Genomic DNA, 24,495 nt, shown 5'->3' with positions numbered 1-24,495 from the left:
AGTGCTCTCAGCTCCTTTTCCACTCCCACGCTCATGTGGCCCTCCCACACTGTCCACGTCTTTTCCACCCACTCTGTGTCCAAGTTTTGCATTTAGAAAACTCCTCTATGCTTCTGTATGTCCACACGCATGCATTTTCCTACCCCTGGACCTTTCCCCTGAAGGACCCAGCATTTTCTCTGCATCCTGCCCACGGTTCCTGCAGGTACATTTGCATGGTCAGTAGCACAGCAAAGAAGTCCATTTGAGAAGACACCCTGGAAAGAAGGGCTAAAAACTGGAACCAAATTGACTATGTTTGTCACAATCTCAGTGCAGGGCAGGGGATTTTCTTTTTCTCTCAGCCCCTTGTCCTATCTTCAGGAGGACTAGCAACCTCAGCAAGCGGGTACCACGCCTATGACTCTGATAAGGCCAGTGCATTTCTCAACAAATGGATGTCTCATCTGGTCCTGTGGTTTTATAAAAAGACTCACTGAAAAACTAGCAGGACACATACAAGGACAGCGAGCAGAAACTTCCCATCTCAGCTCTGTCAGAGCCAAGGCAATGACTTCAGTCAAGTCACTTCATCTCACTGTACTTACTGTTTGCCACCCATCCCCTCAGTGGCACAAAGCAAGCTGATTAGGACGAAGCAGTGCCATTGCTGGGCTGTGCACAAGTGAGTTTTCAAGTGAACAAATGGCTGTGAATGCACATTAAAGCAGGAAGAGGACACTAATAAGGAAACAGTTAATTATTTCATGTTTTTTAGAACATATTTTTTCCTATTCTTTCCTCTTATCTGAAACAAACAAAGCTATGAGGGAATAAATACAATTCCAGAGATAATCCACACTTTGGATCCTAGAAGCATTTGGTGCCAACTTCTGGAAAACAAAACAATGATAATGACTCACGCTGGGCCTGTGGGTGGCTCATCACAAAATTAGCAGCAGCTTCCATGCTCCCAGCTGAGATTGGCTTTGCTGGGTTGTTTTCACGGATCCCCAGGACTGCAATTTAGCACATGCAAATAGGCCCAGCAGCCAATCGCAGCCACAATACTAGAAAGGCATAAACATGCCATTTAGAAAAATGCTTTTCCATACAAAACATGATTACCTCCTTCCATGCCATTTCAGGCTATGGGAAGAAATGCTATTTTTATTATTAAACGTTACACATCTCTTTTCCTCCAAGGGGAAGAAGCTATTTAAAGGCCTTTTAAGTAAGCATCTATTCATACAATTGAAAGCTTTGTGCACTACCACTGCATTTAGGGAAGTGATCATCCCCCTGTACTCGGCACTGGTGAGGCCACACCTCAAATACTGTGTTTGGCTTTGGGTCCCTCATTACAAGAAAGACATTGAGATGCTGGTGTGTGTCCAAAGATGGGCAATGAAGCTGGTGAAGGGTCTAAAGGACAAGTCCTATGAGGAGCAGCTGAGAGAACTGGGGGTTTTTAGCCTGAAGAAAAGAAGGCTGAGAGGACACCTTATTGCTCTCTACAACTACCTGAAAGGAGGTTGTAGCGAGGTGGGTGTCAGTCTCTTCACCCAAGTAACAAGAGACAGGATGAGAAGAAACAGCCTCAAGTTGTGCCAGGGAAGATTTAGATTGGATATTAGGGAAAATTTCTTCACCAAAATGGTTGTCAAGCATTGGAACAGGCTGCCCAGGGAAATCGGTTTAGTCACCATCCCTGGAGGTATTTAAAAGACATGTAGATGTGGGGCTTAGGGACATAGTTTAGTGGTGGACTTGGCAGTGCTAAGTTAACAGTTGGACTGGATGATCTTAATGGTCTTTTCCAACCTAAACAACTCTATAAGCAATCTCATCTAGATTTCAGAGCATGCTGAACTTTTGATGATATCTGTACCACCTGGTTTAAAATGTTTACAACTAACATCAGTTTGGTAAAAAAAGGAACAGGTTACTTCTGGAAAGCAGCAGAAAGGACTGTGGCAAGAGAAATGGACTGGTTTGGAGACAAAGTTCAGTAAGGCAGAAGTAGATCATTCTCACAAATAAAGCAGTAGGATTTGAGTTTCTTTAATGAACAGGGCTTTTCAACTGGGAGCTGATGGTTGTGAACACCTCCAGAGGGATCCTCTAGAAACAGAAAACACGCCTACCATCAATGATCTGCTGGACAGGGAAAACAGGCAGAATATTGGGGATGATACATGTTAAAAAAGGTTGAAAGCCACTCATCTAAAACAATGATTCTGGTAAGTATTCAAGCACATGATCATCTTAAAATGGGACTAGGTGCATGCGTAGAGTTAAATATGCACTTAGACGGTTCACTGAACTGAGACCTACCTCCGGAAATACTCCTTGGTCTTTGAGTGGACATGACCTAACGATCTTCACACAGCTCAAGCTGAAAGCATTTGCTCTGAAAGTCATCAGCTTTAAATATCTGCTTATGAACCTAGATTCTTTAGTTACTCTTCAATTGGAAAAACAATAACATAGAAGACAATATTTTATGTGTACAATTATTTAGGAAAACCCATGGAAAGGCTCGAAAAATCTTTCATTAAATTCTTGGTTAACGTTTCCTGCTCGGACTTACAGTTTATAAAGTGTCACAATTGCACATAGTGTTTAAACTGAGACAAACTTCTTCCTCTTTCCTTGGTTTAGGTGGGGAAGTGAAGGAAGTTAAACTTTATTCCTTTGCAAAACCATGTAAACCTCCAGGTGAGAAGTGCCATAAACCAGCCAACCTCTGCTTCAGAGTACTGTTTATCATCCTTATCACAGCTACTTAAGAAAATACAGATGAAGCTTATTTTGCCTGGATTTGCTCATTCAGTGGAAGTAAAGCATTTCACAAAAATGATTCAGTACCAGTGATGCTCCAGTAGGACTCACACAAGTTTCAAGGCTCAGAAGACTGGGTGAAGATCCGTGAATTTCAGACGCCCAGCTCTGTAAGCCCAGGCATCTGGCTGACAACTATATGTACTGCCAAACCACCTTATACCCAAGGAGTGCCTGGACCCACATTTGCTTTTGAAGATTTATGAAATATTTTATTGCAAACTGAACAATAAAATCCTACATAATATCAAAGACTTTCCTTTGCATAACTACGCAGAACTGGTTGTGAGCACTTAGAAAAGTTATATACGTATAACTAAGATCATTATAATCTATATCTCTGAACTTCCATATGATAGAATTCAAGCAATTTCACCAAATAAAAACTTTATCAAATCCATCATTTATAGTTCAGTGGAATAGATTTTTTTTTATGAAGATGCACAAGCACTATGGGCTTCCAGGAGAGATGCTTAGCATATGTCTACATGAGAGGGTTACTTCAGAATAAAGGAAAGTGTGGATTTAAAATGCTATAGCTATTCTTGAGTAATACCCTAGAGAAGTGCTCCTATTACAATAAAAAAGATTTTTCAGAGTTTTGCTTAATTCATTTCCCAGGTGATTTCAACTAAATCAGATAAAGGTATTCTTTCCACTAGCATGTGAGTGTCAACAATAGGCATTACCCCGGAACAGCACAGGTCCTTAATTTCCACTGGTCAGCAAGTGTTACTTTTCTGAAGACACATAACAGGAAAAGGAAGCCTGAGCAAAATGTGCACAGGAACCCTGACACATTCTGAACAATGGCAGAGAATGGCAAGGCAAGGGACCTGGTGCAGGAAGGGAAGAGTACTGGTGACCCCCAGTGCAACTCCACTGCTCCTCAGCCTTGCGACTCACTCCCATCTCCAGTTCACTGGCATTAAGCCACCTTTCCCATCTCCCACCAGCAATGCACATACCACACTCCAAACTGCCACAGACAAGAAGGGCTCTCCGTGCTCCCTAAACTCAGCAAGGAATTGCAAGTTTTACTATCTGTCACTTACGTACACAGAGCTATTGCTTCCATTAACTTGAAGCTGGCTGTACAGTATTTGCTATACACTATAACCCACTCTCTGCTTGAATAAACAGTAGTGGGAAAATTTTCTAGAACTAGTGTAAAGCGTACATGAATGCATAGATCATGGCACAAGCAAAACAAGGAATGCCTGTTCTGCTCATAAGCCAAATGCTAATTTTGAATATGCAATTGTACCTCTTATGTGTGTGACTTCATTTGCAGACACTGCAGACACGTTATGACACTGCCCCAGATAGTCTCAGGACAAATGGAAAGATGTGTATTGGCAGTAAGAGACAGGCTAATAGCAGAGTCACAATCTGACCCTGCCTACCTAGACAGAAGGCTAGTTCCTATTGCCCCAAATATCAAACTTAAGTGTTGTGATGCCTAGAGGAACATGAAGACCTACTGTGCCAAGCATCATTTTAATCTGCCATAAAGCTGGCATCAATCAGCATATTTTCAGGAGCATTTCCAAGTTTTACCAGTGTGAGAGTCCCAGGGAAGCCCAGTTCAGGGTTTATTTTCAATATGAGCTTAATTTCTACTGAAGTTACCAATTTGCAGAATAGGGATTTAAACTGAGAAGTACTTGTATCCGTTTGGGAATAGATCAGTCTCTGGATACAACCAGGCCTCTGCTACTGAAAACAAAGCTGAAAATCCATTGATGCTGAACGTTGTTGCTAGTTGATGTGATGATGTGAGAAATACCTGTTGTTTTAGCAGCAATGCATCCCACAGGAGAATCTGTACAGGAGCCAAGGGCAGAACAGACATCAGACACAACCACTCACAATACAGCCAAAAGCCCTTACAGAGGAAAACTGAAACACTCACTCCCAGAAATCTTCATATTGCTGTTAACTTAGTCTTCGGGTACAGGACCTTTTGCCTCAAAGTGGCTCCAAACCAGGTAAAGTCACCTGAAATGTTTTTTCACAACTCCATTCACAGTTATATCAACAATATGATCATTATCTGATGTTTACTTTGAACTTAACAGTGTAGTAGCTATTTCATAATGTTGACTAGGAAGCCAAAAGCAAAAAAGATTCTGGACTGGCAAACCACACCTCCCAAGCAAAGGGGGAAAAGGTGTTAGCAGAGAAAATAAACTAACTAAAAAATAAACTAACAAAATTAACTGCGATTAATCAAGAAGGGAAATATCTCTGCACATGCAATAGAATCAGTCAGCTTACAAATTCTGAAACTAAAATAACAAGTGAAGTACCTGGAAGATGATACAGGGCGCTACTGTGCTAAAATACTTGCAAAGAAATACACAAAGGACTAGGAATAAATCTCTTGCTCTGTATTGCTATGAATTACTTGCACTTTTGTGGTGCCTTGAAGACCCATTAAGCCCCATTTTGCAAGGTGCTGCTGAAACAACCAAAGAAGCCTGCTGGTACACAGACTAAGATAAGTGTCTGCAGACCTCAGAAGTGGAGCATAAGAAAACAACAAGCTAGAGTTAGTTGAGTAAAAAAGTGGGAGATCTTAGCATAACAATAACAAAAATCTTGCTAATATTTTTGCTAGCATCACAACAGAGCTGTAGAGTACCCTACAACTATCTTCAATATTTCACTGTTTTTCTTTGAAGTATCGTGCATTAGCTTCTGCCAGAATCAGGAGTGGTCTAAGGCTCTGAGCACAACACATGAGTAGGAATCTGACTTTAAACACGTGCTTACGTGCTTATGACTTGTTTGTGTTAAAGAAAACATATATAGGAGGAGGGCAAAGGGCTTGGTCAATCAACTCAATTCAACTCAAATTCAAATCACTCAAATTCAACTCAAGTGCACAAAGTGCAGAATAGTTTGGCATAAATCACCTACTATCAGGATAACACTTCAGACTGGAGGATCAAGGGCACGCAAGTAGCTCAGAGCACTCTATGCCACAACTGCTGTCGTCCATGTTTCCGTGATCCTTCCTCTCCTGTAACTTATAACCCTTTTGCTGGTTTACACCTCTGACTGGCATAGCCCCCACAGTACCATGCTGGGCACAGTACTATACCTTTAGGGCTCTTGAAGGAGTATACACCCATCTCCTGAAGCATCTTACCTTTCAAAGAAATACCAAGGAGATCTCTCCTCTAGCAGGCCTAGCCCACAGTGACCCTTTTATAGGTGGAAGCTTTTATTTTTATGGCATGTTTTTCAAGAACATAAAGCCCAACCTTAATGGAAAAGGAACAAATGCAGCCAGGAAGTGGGAACTTATTTTATCAGCCTGATTCAAAGCAACAGACCACATCTGGAGTGCTCAGGCTCATGGTGGCATGGGGCTAGTACCTGGAGAACAAGGTCAGTTGGAGATAGGACATAATTCCCAAGGATTGCCTCCTTTCAGCACAACATCATGAACTACAAAGACTACACAATGTTCAATATCACTCTGTCATAGCAGGAGGAATAAGGAAAGATTCAGTCACCACATACACATCAAGCATACTTCGGCACAGGATCCAGCAGTAAAGCCAACCAGCTCAGCAACACAACTACCAGGACACTATCATCAGCTTCTGGTTTGCTGAAGTTACAGCCCAGCATGCCCTATATCCTAAGCACCACCTCATTTTTACCCATAGGTCATTGTACTCTATGCTCTCCCAGGTTTCTAAACAACACAAAACATTCACACGTAGCGTTACAGAGAAAACTCCAGTTTTTCACCGAAAAGAGAACAATGTGTGTAATGCTTCCAAGAACAGCCACAATTTGTTCTGTTTATCATATTGTTCTTCAAAGCACGGCAGAAAATACTTTCAAGGGAACCAAGCCCACTCTCAAATATTTCCAGCATATCCCCTATTGCCGTGAGCCAGTCACAGACAACTTGCACACAGGAGTCTCATAGGGAGGAAGGGGATATGGAGGCATAAACAGGTGGCTATAACCATTAACAAATGTTTCTTAGCAAGGCCAAAAGGGAATCCAGGCTACCTCAGCAACAGTGTTCCCCCAAGTACAGCCTTTCTCTTCAACGGACAACACCAAGTATTTACGCAGGAGGCGTAGAAAGTTTTCCCCTCTATGATCAAGATCACAGGTTAGGAAACAGCAGGAGCGTTAACAAGCAGTACTCTAAAAGACATCCTTGTAAGCATCCAGCGCCCAGCGATTACAATGGTCAGGGTTCGATAAGCAGACCTACTCAAAAGCCAAATAGGAACTGAAACCCAATGAAGCTCAAAGCAATAGAGTTAGTGCTGTAACTTCTCCAGATCTTAATAACAACAACATGGGGTTTCTTTCCACAGGCGTTTACACAGTGTTGTAGAAAGGGGAAGTCAGACTCACAAAACATGTGCAGCACAAAAGAAATTGCAGAGACGTCACCTTAAGAACTTCAACAAGATCACCCTAAAACTCATGGCCAGTACCACACCAAGACAAGGCGCTTGTACAGTTACGCCCCTCTTCAAAAAGTGCTCAGGTACACTTAAGATGAAGGATATCCTTCAGCCCTTCACCCCACTGCACTGTAATGCTCCCTCCCCAAGAGAGGTGCTGGGAGTCTCCCAGCCCCCCATCAGGAGTAGCTGGGGATTTCCCTTTGCTTCTAGGGGCATCCCCACTCAAAAACACATTTAACACCCTCCACTAGAAAAACGTTGCAACGTTGCTACTACAAACACAAGGTACAGGGAGCTCTTACAGTGGGCCAAGCCCTAGAGGTGCACAGGGCCACAGGCAGTCTGGGGGAGGTTATCCCTCTCCTGACCAGGTCATATAGTGGACATGGTTGGGGGTCCCATGAGATGGGAGATACACGGGTGCCACGTGGAGAAGAGGGACCTGTGTGGGTGTGGGCTGCAGGTGGGATGGGGGACACTAGTGAGGGTCATCTCTGAGGCAGGGAGTTGTGTGGGGGTTCTGTTTGGGTGGGAGCTGCAGGTGGGGTGTGGAACCTGCTTAAGCATAGGGGACACAGGTGTGGTGGAGGCCTCGGGTGGATGGGGGTCTGGGTTGGGGGTGGTGCCACGAGTGGGGAACCTGGGGGCGGATGGGAGGCGGGTTTGGGGGATCCGGGGCTGATGAGCGGCCGCGATCGGGGGGTGCCCGGTGGGGTCAGCACCGCGGACAGCGCCCGGCCCATCCCGGCCAGCGAGGCGGAGGGGAGGGAGGAGGAGGAGGCGGAGAGGAAGGCGAGGAAACGGGGCCAGCCCGGGCCGAGCGGCGCCCGGGCGGAGAGGCGAGGGTGGCGGGGACAAGGACGCGCGCTCCCCACCTGGGCTGTGGCTGGATCTCAGGCGCCTTCCACAGAGACACTGCAGCATATGCGAGCCTTTCTCCAGGAGAAGCCCGAGAATCCTCATGGATTTCACTTTGTGGCGCCCTCCCGCTCTTCGGAAAAGGGACCGGCCCCGGAGCGGCCGGCTCTCAGCGGCGGGGCGCCGGCCCCCCTCGCCGCCAAACTTCCCGGCCCATCGCCGCGGCCCCGCCGCGCCCGGGGGATGGTGGGGGACCCCGCCGCCACTTCTCGGGACTTCTCCGCTGGGAGAGGGCAGGCTTTGCCGGGAAGAGGGGCGGGCTAGCTGGAAGGACGTCAAGCCCTAGAAACACGAGCGGCCGGCTCCCGGCCCTGCCCCCTGCCGGCACAGCCCCCGCCGGGACCCCCCCGGCTGCCAGCGGGCTCGGCCGCGCCGCTCCGCCGGCGGGGAGGCGGGCGGAGGCTCTCGCCGCTTCCCCCCCCCGCCCCGCCGCCCCGCACGGCTCCGCCGCGCTGAAGTTGTCCGAGTCCCGGCGGGGAGGGAGGGAGGGGGTGGCCCCGCGTCCCTGCCGCCCGCCCCCCGCAGGCGCCGGGGCTGCTCCCCTCGGGGGCACGGCCGGGTCCCTGCGCCGCGAGTCCCTCCAGCGAGAGAAGGCACCACGTGCAGGGGACATAAACCCAGGGGCCTTTCGGGGCTCCCTGCCTGGCAGAAACCACGGGACCTGCAGCGTGGCTGGGAAGAAGACACACCTCTCGTCTTAAATCACCAGTAGGAGCGGGTGCCTGGAAGCAGGGGTGTTCCTATAAGCACACGCTTTAAACGAGCAAGGTTCCTCATTTACACCTACAGACCCTAAGGCGACAAGCTGCTTGCAAAGGTCACTCCACTGGAACTGAAGGTTCAATTCTTTTCTACGCATGTTTAAACGATCGCGGTTACAGGGTTGCAGACTTAAGTCCAGGCTCAGTCTCCACGCTGCACGAGGAGAGGTAGGGCCCGTATTTCATATGTAAGGAAGGCTGGGGAAAGATGCTCTGCTTAAAGCTGTCTTCAATTCACGAAATCGCACAGTGCAAAACCCACAACACACGGCTGGAAAGCACCAGAGCACTGAAAGTTCCTCAGAGGAAATAGTACATACAAACACCTCTCAAATGAACTCTTTCACCTGAGTAGACTCCAAAGCCCTCTGGGACAAATCAACCTTGAACCAGCATGAGTTTGTACCTGTATTACCTTGTGCTCGAACAGGGTCACCGAATCCTGCACCACCTTTCAACACCTTCCTTGCTTTCACTTCTCCTGACATCTGGCAGAAGTGACCAGGCTTCTCTGACCAGCACATGAGATAGAAGTTTTTCTAGAGTGCACTCTAGGATGTAACAGGCTTTTGGCCAACACTCTGCAGGGATGCAAGAGTGTGGATACAGACTTTTTTATTAACACTTGCTAGGATGTCTCTCAAGTCCAAACAAAAAGAATGAGGCACAGTCAGCATGATACAAGGTGCAACACTGGTTTGCTCACTGGGAATCCCATTAGGGTGGAACAGTAAAAGCTGTAAAACACATGCAGATCAGAGTACAAAGACACATAAACCAGGCATAGCAAAAGAAATGCTGTTCTAGTGTGAGTCTGTTGAGGACTTGTGGCAAAACCAGTATTTGAGAGAGCACTTGGAGTAACACCTAGTAAACACCCTACAGTTTGAGTTTTCATCTAGGACAGGGGAAAAAAGAAGAAAAACAGTTAAAATGCTAAATGTTTCATGAAACAGAAACTCTTTGTTTTCTAGTCAGCCCTACTTCATACACTGAAAACAGTACCTAGAAGTAAAGCCAGTAGCATACAGTTCAGGACTGTTAAAAGGATGCAAGGTATTAATAACTAATCCCTGGGATCCATGCTAAACTCAGTTTTTGTTGTCTTCTGTGACTTGTGCTGAAAATCATCACTCTGTAGGTCTTAATTCATAAGCTATTTTACACGGGACCTTGCACATGCACCAAGTCAGAACAAAAAGCTAAATGCAACTGCCCTTCTATCTCCTCTCTACATGTCCCCGCTTACCCAAGATCATTGTTCCAGCTACATTCCTTAGCAATACCGGCTCTACAGCAATCACAGAAGACTACTGTGCTGTGCTAGGGTAGACACCAAACTGAGACTACAGCTGTTACCTCTCCCCCCCTTCACCCATAGTCTTCCTTTGTTCTCTGCTATACCAGATCAGTGAGCCAGCCTGTAGCCCCTCTGGAACAAGCCCAGAAGTAGTTTGCACACTGAAGCCCTAAAACATAACCAGTGGTTCTTGGGTACTTCTGTAATAGGACAAAAAAAAATAATAGTCCTCTTTCTGCAAATGCATCAGCAGCGTGTTTGAGATGAGAACAATTCTGGGTCTGGCAGATCAAGGACAGTACAGTGAGATCTGAAGTCAAGGTGCCCTCCTTGCTTAGCAGCCAACACGGAGCTGTAAATGAGGGGGCTCTTATTTAGAGATACTAGTACCGAAGTGCAGGTCCAGGTGCCAGGAGAGAGGTGCACTTAGATGTTATACTTATTAAGCTAGCATGTGAACAGGCAAGCATTATTACTTGGATATGTGAGGACAAGTGTACTGAACACAAATACAGATACTTGGAAGAAGAAAAATGAGAATGCAACAGGTAGGTGAATTTTGAGACCTCTGTTCATTAAACTAATAAGTTGTTCTTGGAAAATCTACTCAGAATAACCCACAAAACCACTAATAAAACAATCCCTGTTTCTTTGAGGGGTTTCCATCACCTTGCAGCAAGGCTGGTGATCCAGGCTTAACCTGCCAGGACTTCTGCCTTTGTGGGGCAGGCTCCAAGGGGTCAGATCCTGATTCACTTCAGAGTAAAGGAGAGCAGAACCAAACCAGTGAAAAGAATGAATGAGTGTTACTTGACATTTCCAAGAAGGGCCATGAAGACTGCAACAAGCACATGTGCTTCTTTCAAACTGAGTGGGTTTAAGTAACTTTAAACAGCAAAATGGAAGCATAAAAATGGCAAAGGATGATTCTTTGGGAACTGTGATTCATATGACTCAAGTGTTTACGTGCCACAAAATACTCAGTAATATCATGTACTCAATTAGGTAAACCTTAACCCAGTAAACAAAGCTTATGGAACTTAGAAAGATAAATGGAGCTGACATAAATCAAGATATTGCTAGATGAGTTAACTCATTTCATTCCAAAAAAACCAAGCTAAACCAAAATAAAACTTATTTCTCTGCAAAGGGACAGCATGTACCCAAACAGTATTTCAATGGGACATAAGTGGTACATAAATCTTGCTAAATTACTAAATAATAATGCAAACAGCATCTCAAAAGTTACTCTGAAAATGCTAGATATTTAGATTTTTGCCCACCAGTAGAACATGGGTATTAGAAATGATAGTGTTCTTGAATAAAAGCAGAGATTGCATTTGCTGAAACACAAAGCAAGCTGTGAAAGACTCACTGAGGTCAGAAGACAGAGGGAACACAGTGTCATGTGTGTTTCTCCCTTATTAAATTAAAATGCCATTGGCCTTCTGAACCACAGAACAGAAATGAGAATATGTTTGGGATTATGGAATTTAAATTAATACCTCCTACTAAAAAGAGGAATGCACTGATCAGAGAAAAATAAGGTGATTTAGCAGACAAGGCTCTTTGCTAGGTATTAAAATAGCATAAAGTGCATGAGTTCATCAGTTACAAAAGCCAAAGAAGAAAGAAAATCTACAAAAGCTCAAAGTAGAGACTAGTCAGGAAAGGTAATTTCCTTGTGTTCATACAAAAGCAAGTAATAATCTTTTAAGGTACTGGGTCCGTACTGTTTCTGTTTTCACCTGTATTGACTACCGATAGTTCTTAGAACATTGCAACTGGTACACAGATAAACAGCCTGTGCAGGTGGGGTTTTGGGGGTTGGGTTGTTTTTGTTTTTTTGTTTTTGTTTTTTTGGTTTTTTTTTTGTTTGTTTTTTTGTTTTTTTGTTTTTTTTTGTGGTGGGTGGTTTTTTTTTGGGGGGGGTGGGGGGGGGTGGGTGGTGTTTGGTTTTGGGGTTTTTTTGTTTTGTTTTTTTTCTGGCAAGTCTTTGTCTTGTATTTTCTGGCCAAATGCAGGTGGACATGGTGAGAAATGGCCCATTAACCTCAACAGTTTTGTTTAAGCTGGTGCTGGTGCAGATCTCAGACCTTGTCCCTCTCTGTAAATTTACAAAACTCCTATAGGAGCACTTAGCCCTCACTCCATGGATCCATTTGTGATCGGTATTGGTATATTTCTCAGTGATGGCAGATAGCCACTTCTCAGCACCTTTCTTTGCAGAAGCCATCTGAGCAAAATCTACCCTGGAAGGAGCTAACAAGTACAGCCCTTTTCACTACAAACAAGTATTTACCCCACTGTCATCACTGGGCTCTCTGGGTATTTCTGCTTACCCTTTGCCCCTTCTTTGTGAAGCAGAGGGCTGCTGACAAGGAGGGATGTCAGGGTCTGCCTCAGAGACTTACTAACCATGTACAGCTTCTACTGCATCCAGCTCCACCAAAGCACAGAGCACTCACACCAGAGCCAGTGGGAGCTGCGGTACAAGGTTCAGGAGTTTGCTGAAGGTCACACAATAAATTTGTGGCCAAGTAGGGAATCATCTGTCAGTCCTCATTCTGGTGATTTAATGAGAGGATTAGCCTCTTCCTAATCAGTATAAAATCGCACTCACAAGGCAAGGATTCTGCTGAAAACTCCATGGAAAAAGTATACCATACACGTCCTGACAGCAAATAGAAGATGAGACAGAAAAAAAGACATAGCTTGATTTTGTACATCAGAAAGACTAATTTCTTGGTCGCTTTTCTGTGGTTAAAAAGCAGTGCTATCATATGAACAAGAGGGAATAGGAACCACTTACTCCAGCTCCTGGTGGAGAGACTGACTTGGTAAAACCTCAGCCTCCTCTCAGCACACCAAAGCAGACTCAGAAGAAAAAGAAAAGATGTCCTATTTAATAGGTTTATCCTCAGACACATAAAAGCTCATAGTAATGAGTACTTAGTAGCTGCATTTCCAGACATTAAGAAGAAATCTAATATTATGTGTAAAGAGGCTTTGTGTATCAAATCTGAATTAGTGAGAAGTGGTTGTTCTGGATATTTTTCAGCACAGTGACATTTCCTCAGAAGTTGGAATTTCTAGGATTCTCCAAACATAATTTAGTAGTAGTACCAGCAGCTCAGAACAGATGCCCTGGAGAAAGGGGCACCATACATTGCTCCTTCCACCCGCTTCCAGTGCCCTGCAGCTTTGCGATTTCCTCATCCACAGGTTGTCTTACAATGTGTTTAAGAACCCTTGATGGGTTTCTCTGCAACAAATTTTTATAACTGTTTTTTTAAGCCAGTAATACCATTGGTCTCCTCACTATCTCTTGGCAAGAAATTCTACAGGTTAATCATGTGCCAGGAAAAAGCTTTTATTAGTTTAAAACTGCTTCTCGGTAGTTCCATTTAATGCTCACCTTAGCTGTTATATTGTGAGATGGTAATTTTATGTTCTCCATGATAGTCATGGTTTTATACACCTCTGTCATATTTCCCTCCTCAATTGTTTCATTTCTGAAGACACCTGAAAATGTCTAATCTGTTCCATTGCTCCCTGGGCAGCAACTATTCTGCACACTCCACTGACCTTGTCACTGTTTCCTGTGCCTTTCTAGTTCTTTTTGAGACAGGATAACTAGAGCTGCACGCAGTACTCAAGGTGCAAGTGCACCAGGGATTTCTAGCATGGCAGGATGATAGCTCCTATTTGGTCTGTGTACCTTTCCCAATAATTTCTGCTTGCATCTGCTGAGCTAGCACTTTCAGAGAGATCCACACTGTCTCTGAGGTCTTTTTCCAGAGAGAAAATGGCCCCAATAGCACCCCTTACCATGACTGAGCATAAATATATATTTTTGGGGGTTTTATTCATGGGTGCATTACCCTGCACTCCTCACTTTATATTGCTGTTAGTCAACCAGAAGGTCTGTATCAGGAGATCCTCCTGCAACTCTTTAGCATCCACTTCTGTTTTTCTTACTACAAATGATTTGTTTGTCTTCCCTCTATCCCCTTGCCCTTCAAGATCATTTAGGAGCATGCTGGGCTGCAGAGTCCTCTCCCTCTTCACTGGCAATTTCCCCACTGATGAGACCTGACCCATTTTCTTTAAAGGAAACACCCAGCGAGGGAAGCATTTTAGAAGTCCAAGTGCATGACTTCTGCATCACCTTTACCCAAATGCTCAGGGGGGGCACGTTCCTCCCCTTGCAAGAGCTGTGCAGCCCCTTCCCCTGATGACCAAACCTGACTGCCAGGCCCCCTCAGGGTGGGGGGCTGTGATTTTTTGCAGATGACTTAATTTTAGGACAGACCCCCACATGTTGCCACATTTGTCCTTTGCACCTGGAAGTGGTGGAAGCATCTTCTAGATGCGCCTCCTTGGTGGGTACAGTTCCCCTGCCAGCTCTGCTTGCTGTTTCACATCCCATCAGTCTCTGCAGCCCCTCACAAGGGAAAACATGCAGGAAGGCAGATCTCCCCCCATCTGCTGATCCCTCCAGGCTCAGAGGCATATACATAAGAGAGGAAAGCAGATTAAAAGGGCTGTAATGCAGCCAGCGCAGGGAAGATCTGACCCACAGGGCCCCAGTAATTGAGGTTATTAATTCACAGTAGGCAACAATGGCTTTGACCCAAGTTTAAAGGGCAACAGATCGAAGCTGGGGCAAGCTTTTGAGATGGGCAGGCAAGCGAGCTTGGAGGCCAGCAGAAGTGCCGGGGTCTGCCCACTGGAGGGCCCCTTGGCTCCTTTGCTTTCAGCAGGCAGCCACCGGGGCAAAGCCTGCACTAAAAGAGGTGCATCTTCGAAATTCAACCCAGGTGTGCTCTTCACATTCCCCCCAATTCACCAGTGAAACACGAACAACTGGCAGGGCACTTCCCTCATCTAAGAGCACAACTAATCCATCCATCTCACAAGGAAAAGTTGGGAAGCTTAGTAAAGATTTTCTGAGGGCAAGTACAACAGACCACCTCTTCCAGCAAACTCACTCCTAATGTTCAGGAGTACATCTGAGGTCAGAAGCAGCATCTGTGGAAGTGTGAACCTCCCCATCTGCCTACTTCCAGTGACACTCACAGAGCCTTTTACTGTCATCCAGATCTGAAGTGTATTTATTCTGGCATGTGAATACAACACGTGTGGCACAGTCTCATCGAGACAAGCAAGTACTTGCCTGCCTAACTCCCTGCCTTGGGAACGATGATACAAGAAACACTTTCTGCTCCAATTCACAGCTTCTCCGATCACAGTAAAGCCACTACTGGGACACCATGGTTCAGACCCTCACTCATTAACTGGCCACTGTGGCTGAAGAGCACGTGAAGGCACATTTTAAACACAGATTGCACTGGCAAGACTGCTATTCTGGAACATGTAGCTCCCAGCTCCTCCAGTGTAGCATTGCTAAGACAGCAGGGTCTTTTCCACACCCACACACAGGTTTGTCCCTGCTGGTTCTGAAGGCAAAAAAATGACAAAAGCTAGACATTAAATAATAATATTACAGCATAGTTACAATGTGGCTATATATGTAAAGGAAAATTCATCTTTCAAGAGAACTGAAGACTGGATTTACATGACCTTTGTAAGAGCCAGCCTTGAAATCCTGGCTTCTCAGGACAGGACTTCCTACTGGGTACATTTTTTCCAGATTAACTTAGTTAAGAGGACTTTTTGTCTGGGAAAATTCCTTTTCTGAGACTGTCTCATGCAGTGTAGTCCTCACCAGAATGCAAGAAAGCAAAGAAATAAAAAGATATTCACATTTTCTTTCTCAGGGAACACTTTTGCTTTTTGGGCAGATGCTCGTGTCATGTTTAAACCCACCGGCAGCCAAACACCATGCAGCCACTTGCTCACCCTCCCTCACTTGGGGGTGGGGGATTAAATTTGAGGGGTAAAGGGAAATTCATAGGTTGAGATACAAACAGTTTAATAATTGAAATAAAATAAAACAATAACAATACTAGAAAGCACAAATGGGTAACGCACAATGCAATTGCCCACCACCCACCGACTGACACCCAGCCTGTTCCTGGCTAGTGATCCTGAAATACCAAGACCCTACAATTGCAATCCTGGAAGTGAGAGAGAACCCACTCCTTCCCAGCGGACCCTCCTTTATATACTGAGCATGATGTTACACGATATGGAATATTTCTCTGGCCAATTTGTGTCCAGTGCTCTGGCTGTGCTCCCTCCCAGCTTCTTGTACACCCATGCATGGGCAGGACATGGGGAGCTGAAAAGTCCTTGAGCTCTTAGCAACAACTGAAAACATCAGTGTATTATCAACATTCTTCTCATACCAAATCCCATACTGAATCCAAAACACAGCACTATTCTAGCTACTAAAAAGAAAAAATAACTATCCCAGCCAAAACCAGGACAACACCGAAGTAGTAAAAAAAAAAAATAATAATCAACACACTCATCATTTTTGCTTCAAATGACATTTTCTAAAGTATTTCAACTTTGCTGAAATATTTAGACAATATTATGAAAATAAAGTTGCAAGGAAAGGTTTTGACCTTATCAAACGAAACATTTATGTTAAGTTTCTCAAAATTTGCCAGTTAATGCATACCAGGAATGTTTGGCTGACACTGGTGTGAACAGGGAAGAACTTTACTTCCACCCCATTGGGCCGTAACTTCCACACTGCTGCTGCAGCCCCAGCCCTATGCACAGTGGTATGTATGTACCACAGACAGGCTTCAGAGGACAGAGGAGATTTTTTGCTGTTCATAGTCACAGAACAAACCGTTAAGGTAGTCAATATTACTAGGCTCAGACACTGCCAGCTACAAGGCAGACCCACTGCCTCCATCCTCTGCTATAAGAGTAAAACCAAACTTAAGTAACACACTTGGGATTCGTTCTTGCATTTGACTCATGGTTTAGGGTCTTCTAAGGTTTCTGTTGTTAGCTTTTCTCTGCAGCCATTAGAACCAGAAAATATCTAAATATGCCAAGTTGTCATTGTTACATAATGGCTTGGGGATTTAAGAAAGGCCCCAAATCTTCTAAGAGTTAGAAACACCAGTTTGCAACAATCACACCAGTGACAGGTAACATGGCTGGCTCCCAGAGGCAGGAATCATTGCTGACTTGTGACACACTCGGTAACAGCCTTACTCTGTTTCTACTGAAAACAGAGCAGTGCCAGCCCAGATTACACCTTTGATTATCAGCCCCTGAAAAGTTCTGCTCCCCTATGAGAAGGTAAAAAGCCTTCTTTCTTCAGCAGCTGAAGATACTGCACTTATGCTGGAAGAAAAATTCCAGCCAGTCCCATTCCAAAACATGCATAATCTGGCAAAATTGATGAGGAATGAAAAATGTTCAAGTGAAAGATGAAGACCCTTCTATAAAGATTGCTGCAGAGCACAGCAAGAAAGAGGAAATTACAAAAGATGAATGACCAATGGGTGGAATTTCAAGAGGAAAATAAAATACGGGAGGCAAATACTTCTGTGTGTGAGCAGATAAATCAGCAAGACATTACTTTATCAGCAGGGAAACATGCACAAGGCATTACCAAAGGCCTTGAAGGTCAATCAGTGCGGTGGTTGTCTGCTTCCTGCAAGAAAAGTTCAAAACCTGGACCATACGCAAGGCACATGTGATGGACCTGGCACAGCACAAAATGCAGCTCAGCACAAGCTAAAGCTGTAACTACTGCAGCAGCAGAACAGACCAAGGGAGGGTTAGAGGAGAGAGAGGTGGCTGCAGAGAATTTACCAATAATGTTAGAGAGCTGGCGCCAGATTCAGACACTATAAACTGACACTGCTCCATGAGGTCTGAATTTAGCCCATACATTTCAGGCACTTTTTTTTTGTTTGTTTTATTTTTACACTTTAGGCATTCAAAGCTGGAATGATAAAGCTGAGCTGCTGCCCCATCAGCATGTGCTAAGCTATTTATGAGTCACTAAAATACACCTTTTCAAATTCTCACCTTGACTTGTGAATGGCATGTGGCCAAAGTACCTTCTCCGGCTACTTGAGAAAAGTCACCACAGCATGTTACCTGCTAAGGCTATTGTCAGAGCCACGGCATCGACTCTACTGCAGGACATGTTTGACCTCCAGTCAGTCCTGCATGAGCCTTCTGCCTGTTTACATCAGGACAGCCACAGACATTGTCCAAACAAGCACCACACAATGGCAGCACTAAATTTTAGGAAATCTATCCAGTGCTTTGCAACCCTCAGACAAGGAAGACCCTGCAGAATTAAAAAACATGAGTGACAATTGAGTCATCCCAAGTCCTCAGTGCTGCCTGGCCCCACGCACCATTTCTGTCCCTGCCCAACCGTCCTACCAGGTATACTGGGCTCATGAGTGAGTGGAACCACAGCCATTGCTTTCCATTCCCAAAGAGCTATGTCCTACAATTCAGCAGAAAAACAGTAGTTATGATGGGAAAAAATATCCGGTTAAAGCAAAACTGTTCTGAGCAAGCTCTCACATGTCACATATCCATCCCCAGACCTCTGTCAAAATTATTCCCTTCCAGCTGGCATTTGTTTAAACCCCCAACACAGAGGCAACCTCAACTATGCAGTACTGGGGTTCACATAAACCCTCCTTAGATGTTACATTCCCCCCTGGGAGCAGTGAAAGGAGCTCTACCTAGTTATTTGGAAGGCCAGCCCCACGTTCAAATCCCATCACTCAGAGGCTTGACTCAGCCTTTCTCCTCCACTTTGGTTCCTTCACTGTTATCCTGATCACACAGGGGATTCTCCATCCCCCACTCCCCTTCTCACTCAGCTGCTATTCACAGATTTAGCAGGATGACTGACCTACAGAATGCCATCAAAATGTTCTCCTGCTATAGAACAATCACTGCCTGTCTCCAGAAGGTCCTCATGGATCTGGATTGGGGCTGCTGTGCCAGGGAAAAGGGAGCAATGGTTGCTTTGTAAGGAAAAACAGACCCACAGCAGGGGACCTTCTGCCCAAACCACAGCTCCTTCTGCTTCCCTCTGTCACAGTCTCAGCTCGTCCTTACTTAAGTCTCACAGGAGCAGCTTGTTGTAAAACACAAGTTTAGCTATTTGTTTTCCATGATGGCAGAGCCACAAACTCCTGAGGCAGCACATGGCATTTGAGGGTGCAAGGAATGGAAAGGCAGGTTCCCAGGGGAGTGTCTTTCCCTTTCGCCTGCTGAGTTACTGCAAGCGTCATGGCCACATCATCTATTTTTCATTCCACTTGTGCTCAGTGTCAAGCCATAATGAAACTATAAAGAATATGACATAGCGCTTAGGGATAGGGTGTAGCTGAGAACGGTCAGTGTTAGGTTAATGGTTGGACTGGATGGTCTTCAAGGTCTTTTCCTACCTAGATGATTCGGTGAATCCAGCATCACTCAGCAGCGTACAAAAGCACTCTGGTCCAGCTTGGCAGAGCTGGATTGGTAGTGTGCAGTGTTGCAGGAAGGAGAAGAGTCTGATACAAAGAACTTGGCTCCCCATTTTTATTTGCTACACTCCCTGAACTGCAGTGATGGCAAATGAGAGCAAGGCATGGCAGAGAAAAGCTTTGCTCCTCACCCTGCTCACTCTCCTGGTTACAGTGAGAGGCATCAGGCAGACCACAAATGTCTAAGATGGTTAATGCCAACAGCAAATTACATGAAGCAAAGCAGGTGAAAACAGAAGGATCACTCTCAGGATGATGCTTTCAGGGGACAGATTGCCCAAGATAACTTCTGAAAGAGTAAGTGGGACTTGTGAGCCTCTACCCAGCTGCAGTAATTCAGCTGCCTTTCCCCAGACCTAAGCCATCACTAACTTGGGCAACAGGGGAGAAGGGCATTTGCTGCCAGAGGCCACAGATGTATGCTGGATGCAGTATGGCCATGAGTCGGGCTGTCCATGCAGAGGAGCAGGCACCACTCACAGGAAGACCCGGGCATGCCTCCTGGTGCTTGGCCACCTCCATGCTCACCACCCTGCCCTTTGGCAGAGCACCTCTGTGGTCAGGCAGGGCAGCACCGAAGCTGCCTCTTTGCCCATTTATCCAGACCAAAAGAAGTGGAGACGTTTCTCAGCAAGCACAGAAAGCGTGACAGTCCCCAGTCTCCAGGTAAAACACGTGGCTGCCTTTGATGAGAGGCAGAACAGACACCAGCTTTACTTGCACACCGTTGGGGGAAGCATCTGGTAACGGGCCTACATTAAGACAGAGTAAATTAATAATCAGGAACAATCTCTGAGCTGACGTCTGCTCCAGCCTGTGGGATGGTCTCTGCGCAGCTAAAACTGGAACAGAACAATTCCTGGGGAACAAGTCATATGGAAAAGCTTGAACTGGTCTGTCAGGGATGCAGGCAGCAGTGCCTGGATAATCTCATTTTAGAGTTTCTTCCTTCTGCTCCTCCCCAGTTCGCTTTCCCAGTTAAGTCCTCATCTTGGAGAAACCATTGGGTCATGTGTCTGGTACCTCATGATTTCTTCCTTAGTGCATTCTCACCAAGGGAAGTTTAATGCAGGATGCCTGCCAAGGCCAGTTATCGTTTCTCTCAGGGGTGTTTACACCAACTAGGATTGATGGAGATGGGCACGTGGTGGCTTGGCCAGCCTGCCACACAGCAGCTGTGTTTTCACTGCACTTCACCAAGACCCTGCTATTTATATTTAATATTCCAACTCTTTCAACTTCCTTTTATTCCACATCGCACATTTCATATTCCTTCACGATCTCTTTGTAATTCCATGTCCCTGTTAAGAACTCACCCACCAGAAAAATCATACTGAAAAGAGTGGGATTAAATAAGCAGGTGATGGTTCAGACCAGGGTCAGGGTGATTAACACAGACACAAAATGATACATGTAGACCAGTATAAGGCTCTTCCCTTAAAGCATCACAAAAAGTTACAGAAGATAGAGCAGCTGCCATCCACTTTCGCAAGGGCAGTAGCCTTGAATGCCCTTTCATGCTACTGCTGTCAGGATCTTCCCACCCTACAGCTGTTCTTGAAAAATGGGAGAGGGCCTTGGTGGCTGGGACCAAGCAGGAGCAGCAAGGATGCTGTTCCTGCATGTGGCACAGTACAGCAGTTTTATAGTGTGGGAGGTCCAACTGGGTCAGCATGCCCTCTCCAGTCTTACATGGAAAAGGGAGAAAAGGTTTATTGTGAAGGTTTTGCCTAATTCTTATTCTTTACACAAACACTATGACCACAGTTTAAGCATCACAGGGTTTACAGAAGCTTTCCCCTTTGATGATATAGGGTTGAGCAGACTTTCTGCATAGTTAAGGGTTATAAATGATTCTATCTGTTTATAAGACTACAGGCAATACTTTCCCACAGTTTAATAATTGCACTGAGATGGGCCCTTGACTGCTGGCAGCAGTAGGGGTCACTGTAGTGTGTGTTAAGTGGGAGGATTGAACTAAAAATAAAAACCTAAGGGAAAAAAACCTCAACAACCTGAAGCATCTTGTGACAACTCACCCCAGAAGCCCTGTCAGTCTGCCAGGACTGCACTACCCAGGAGTTGGGAGTGAAGCAAAACCATCCACCGCCTAATGCTCAAGAGCTCTTTAACCCACTCCATCTTCAGCTGCTTTCCGTTGCTGGCTGCTTTTAACCTAGTTTTCAACCTCCAGAACTCTTATTTCTGGTTGCAGCTTTCATTAGCAGAGACATGCTTCCCATTCAGTTCCCTCCAGAGATGTAGGCTACATCCCCAAAGTGCCTCTTTAGGAAAGTTGTCTGATGTACTCGCAGGACTGAGGGTGCAGCTCCCCCCTGGAAAACAGGGAGGAGCATAGTTTCAGGAGTGCATTTTTCCCCTCAGTACTAAGGAGCCAAACCTCACTGGTGAAGCTTTTAGATGGGATTGTTCTTTCCTAACCACTGTCAGTTATATTTCCAAATCTGATGGGAAAGACTGATTTTTAAGGACATAGAGACCTCTTTTCCCTTTATTTGCCTTTTCCCCCCTCTCCTTTTGAAGCAGTAAATGATGCAATTGCACAAAAAGGGTCTCTATGCATGGCAATGCAACAGCTTCCAGGAACTCCCAGTGATCACAGATAGACCCCTCATCCCAGCTGGCAAAGTGCTTTCCTGCTGATCCTGCAGGAATCCTGATTTCATGAAACTGTCCTGATTTCCTACAGGAAAATCTGTCACTACACAGACAGGCTCTATAAGGGGGAGTGCAGCAGTCTGGGGTCCTCGCTACAGAGGTATTCACACACATCCCTAGCATCTCCCTTACTGTCTTACCTTGATGCTGTCAGTCTGCATCTTGTCTTCCTCCAGAACTAGCTGTGGTCTGACAGGATCAAGGTGGAGGTTGGAAGTAAAAAGTAATTTTAAAGTGTAAAGAGCCAGAGTTGAAGTCTTCTCAGTTTTACACTCTGCCATCCATTTGGTCACTGAACCCAGGGTGAGCGTCCAGGGATTTCAAAGGCTGATGCATATGCTCTCTTTTCAGAAGGGTCTACGTTCTCTTTTCTTGGCGTGTGAGAAGTTTCCCTGAGAGGGATGGATGTAAACCATCTCCAGTCCCAAAGCCTTCTAACCATATCAGCCAAGCACTACACTTAGCTATGTAGGTCTGCTGGGAGACTGGGTTTATCAGCTCAGACACCCAGGCAATTACACAGCCTGCAGTCTTGAACCAGACTGAGTCCAGCTAGCCCAAAACACAGCCCAAAGTTTGCATCTGGCTGCAAAAGATCATGTAAGACATACCCATGACTACTGGCATCAGCTCAAAACACTTCTTTGGTTTAGGAAACATCAATGCCAGAAGATGGATTGGGGATGCTGAACATCAAGAGCAGAGCTGTTCTCACAACAGCTGCGTACATTAACAAATCCTTACAGTATGTCTTGGCAGGGACACTGAGGTTGGCATTTCTGTCCCCTCTTCACAAGCAGGGATATTGCAGTAGGACTGAAATAAGCAGCTCCCGGTGCCTGATGCATGCAGCCTGCAAGGCCATGAAAGGAACTATATTACAAGTAGCTTTGCACTCAGGACTGCTGGCCCCACGTGCCAGGCTGAGACACCCTGCCAAGAACAGAAAAGAATTTGAAACCTAAATGCATGTCCCCACGCTGCTTTCCATCATCTCCTGCAAGGTTTCAAGTGGCTTTAAAAACAGCAAGTTTGGCGTGATGGAGGTCAAACCACAGAAAGAGTTGGGTTATCTGCTGTCACAGCATATTCTGTGGTTGAGCTAACCCAAATTTACTGCATCCCTTTCCCCTGCCTGAACTGCAAAAATATGGTTTTTCCTTTAAGATGGCCTTCTAGCTGTGCTTACTACCCCACCAGACTTGTGATCTTACTCTCTTCTCAGGGCTTTTGTAGGCTAATCCAGCACAAAAGATGCTGGCTGCTCTCCACTCCAAACCTTTGCCAGGTTATAAAATGGATAGAGCTGGTTTTAAAACATATTGTGAATTGGAACAGCGTAAGAAGCTAACAACAATAATTTTGCTGAATGTAGCAGCCTACATCCCAAAGGATCTCAGCACAGCTGATTTACAAAAAAAACCAACACCCAAAACAAATGCTTTTATGTTTCAAGTCATCTCTTGTGAAAGAACTTCTGCAGGACTTTTGCAATTAAATCTCATTTGAAAACCTGTAAAAATCTCCCTTACTAACTGTTTGTTTTAAGTTTGTGAACCCTAGAAATATCCAGTGCAGATATGCACTAGGGAAAAGTGCACACGGCCTCCAGCAGTACCCTTGTATGGTGTTTTTTTGTGCCTTCTGTGCAATGAGTTTATGATTTCACATCACACCCCACAACTCAGTCAATAATATTAACAACTTTTCATTTCTTAGAACCAAGGTGCTTCTCAGAGCTCCACCTGGTTGTCAACTTGATCAAGCCCATGAGTCCCTACACAGGACACAGTTTCAGCAACACACAGCTTCTCAAACTCATAAAGTAACAAGAAAACCCAAGGCTGGAAGCTGAAACTAAAAGTGCAGAAGTATTTAACGTTGAAGGTGATAAAGCACTGGAGCAATTTAACAAGGTGAATCTTCCATCACTGGAAAATTCTAAACCAAGAGGGGATGTTTTCTATATTCAATGCTGCACTTCAAGCAGGAGTCAATTGAGGGCAGTCCTGTGACTTGCTCTCTGCAGGAGATCAGACTGAGAAGATCACAAGAGCCTCTCTGACCCCATAACCCAAGAATTAATGCCTGGGAGGAGTTTCTTGTAAAATCTGTCAAACCAC

The 24,495-nt window shown here is 45.2% G+C and overlaps 1 protein-coding gene across 2 annotated transcripts in view; it reads right to left on the bottom strand.

The window, feature by feature from the left end:
* FGF12 (fibroblast growth factor 12) overlaps positions 1–24,495 on the bottom strand; it is a 231,984-nt gene that overhangs the window by 137,969 nt on the left and 69,520 nt on the right. The window contains exon 1 of one of the 2 annotated variants that reach the window (XM_074833956.1): positions 8,150–8,397. The exons of the other annotated variant lie outside the window; for it this stretch is intronic. Within the exon in view, the coding sequence (XP_074690057.1) occupies positions 8,150–8,237 (88 nt within the window). The 5' untranslated portion in view covers positions 8,238–8,397. Of the gene's footprint in view, positions 1–8,149; positions 8,398–24,495 lie in introns of those variants that run through there. 2 annotated transcript variants of the gene reach the window in all.

This window comes from Strix aluco, chromosome 9 (assembly GCF_031877795.1).
Source record: "Strix aluco isolate bStrAlu1 chromosome 9, bStrAlu1.hap1, whole genome shotgun sequence".
Taxonomy (NCBI): domain Eukaryota; kingdom Metazoa; phylum Chordata; class Aves; order Strigiformes; family Strigidae; genus Strix; species Strix aluco.
The sequence above is the reverse complement of the archived record's forward strand: the minus strand, read 5'-3'. Positions and strand labels throughout refer to the sequence as shown.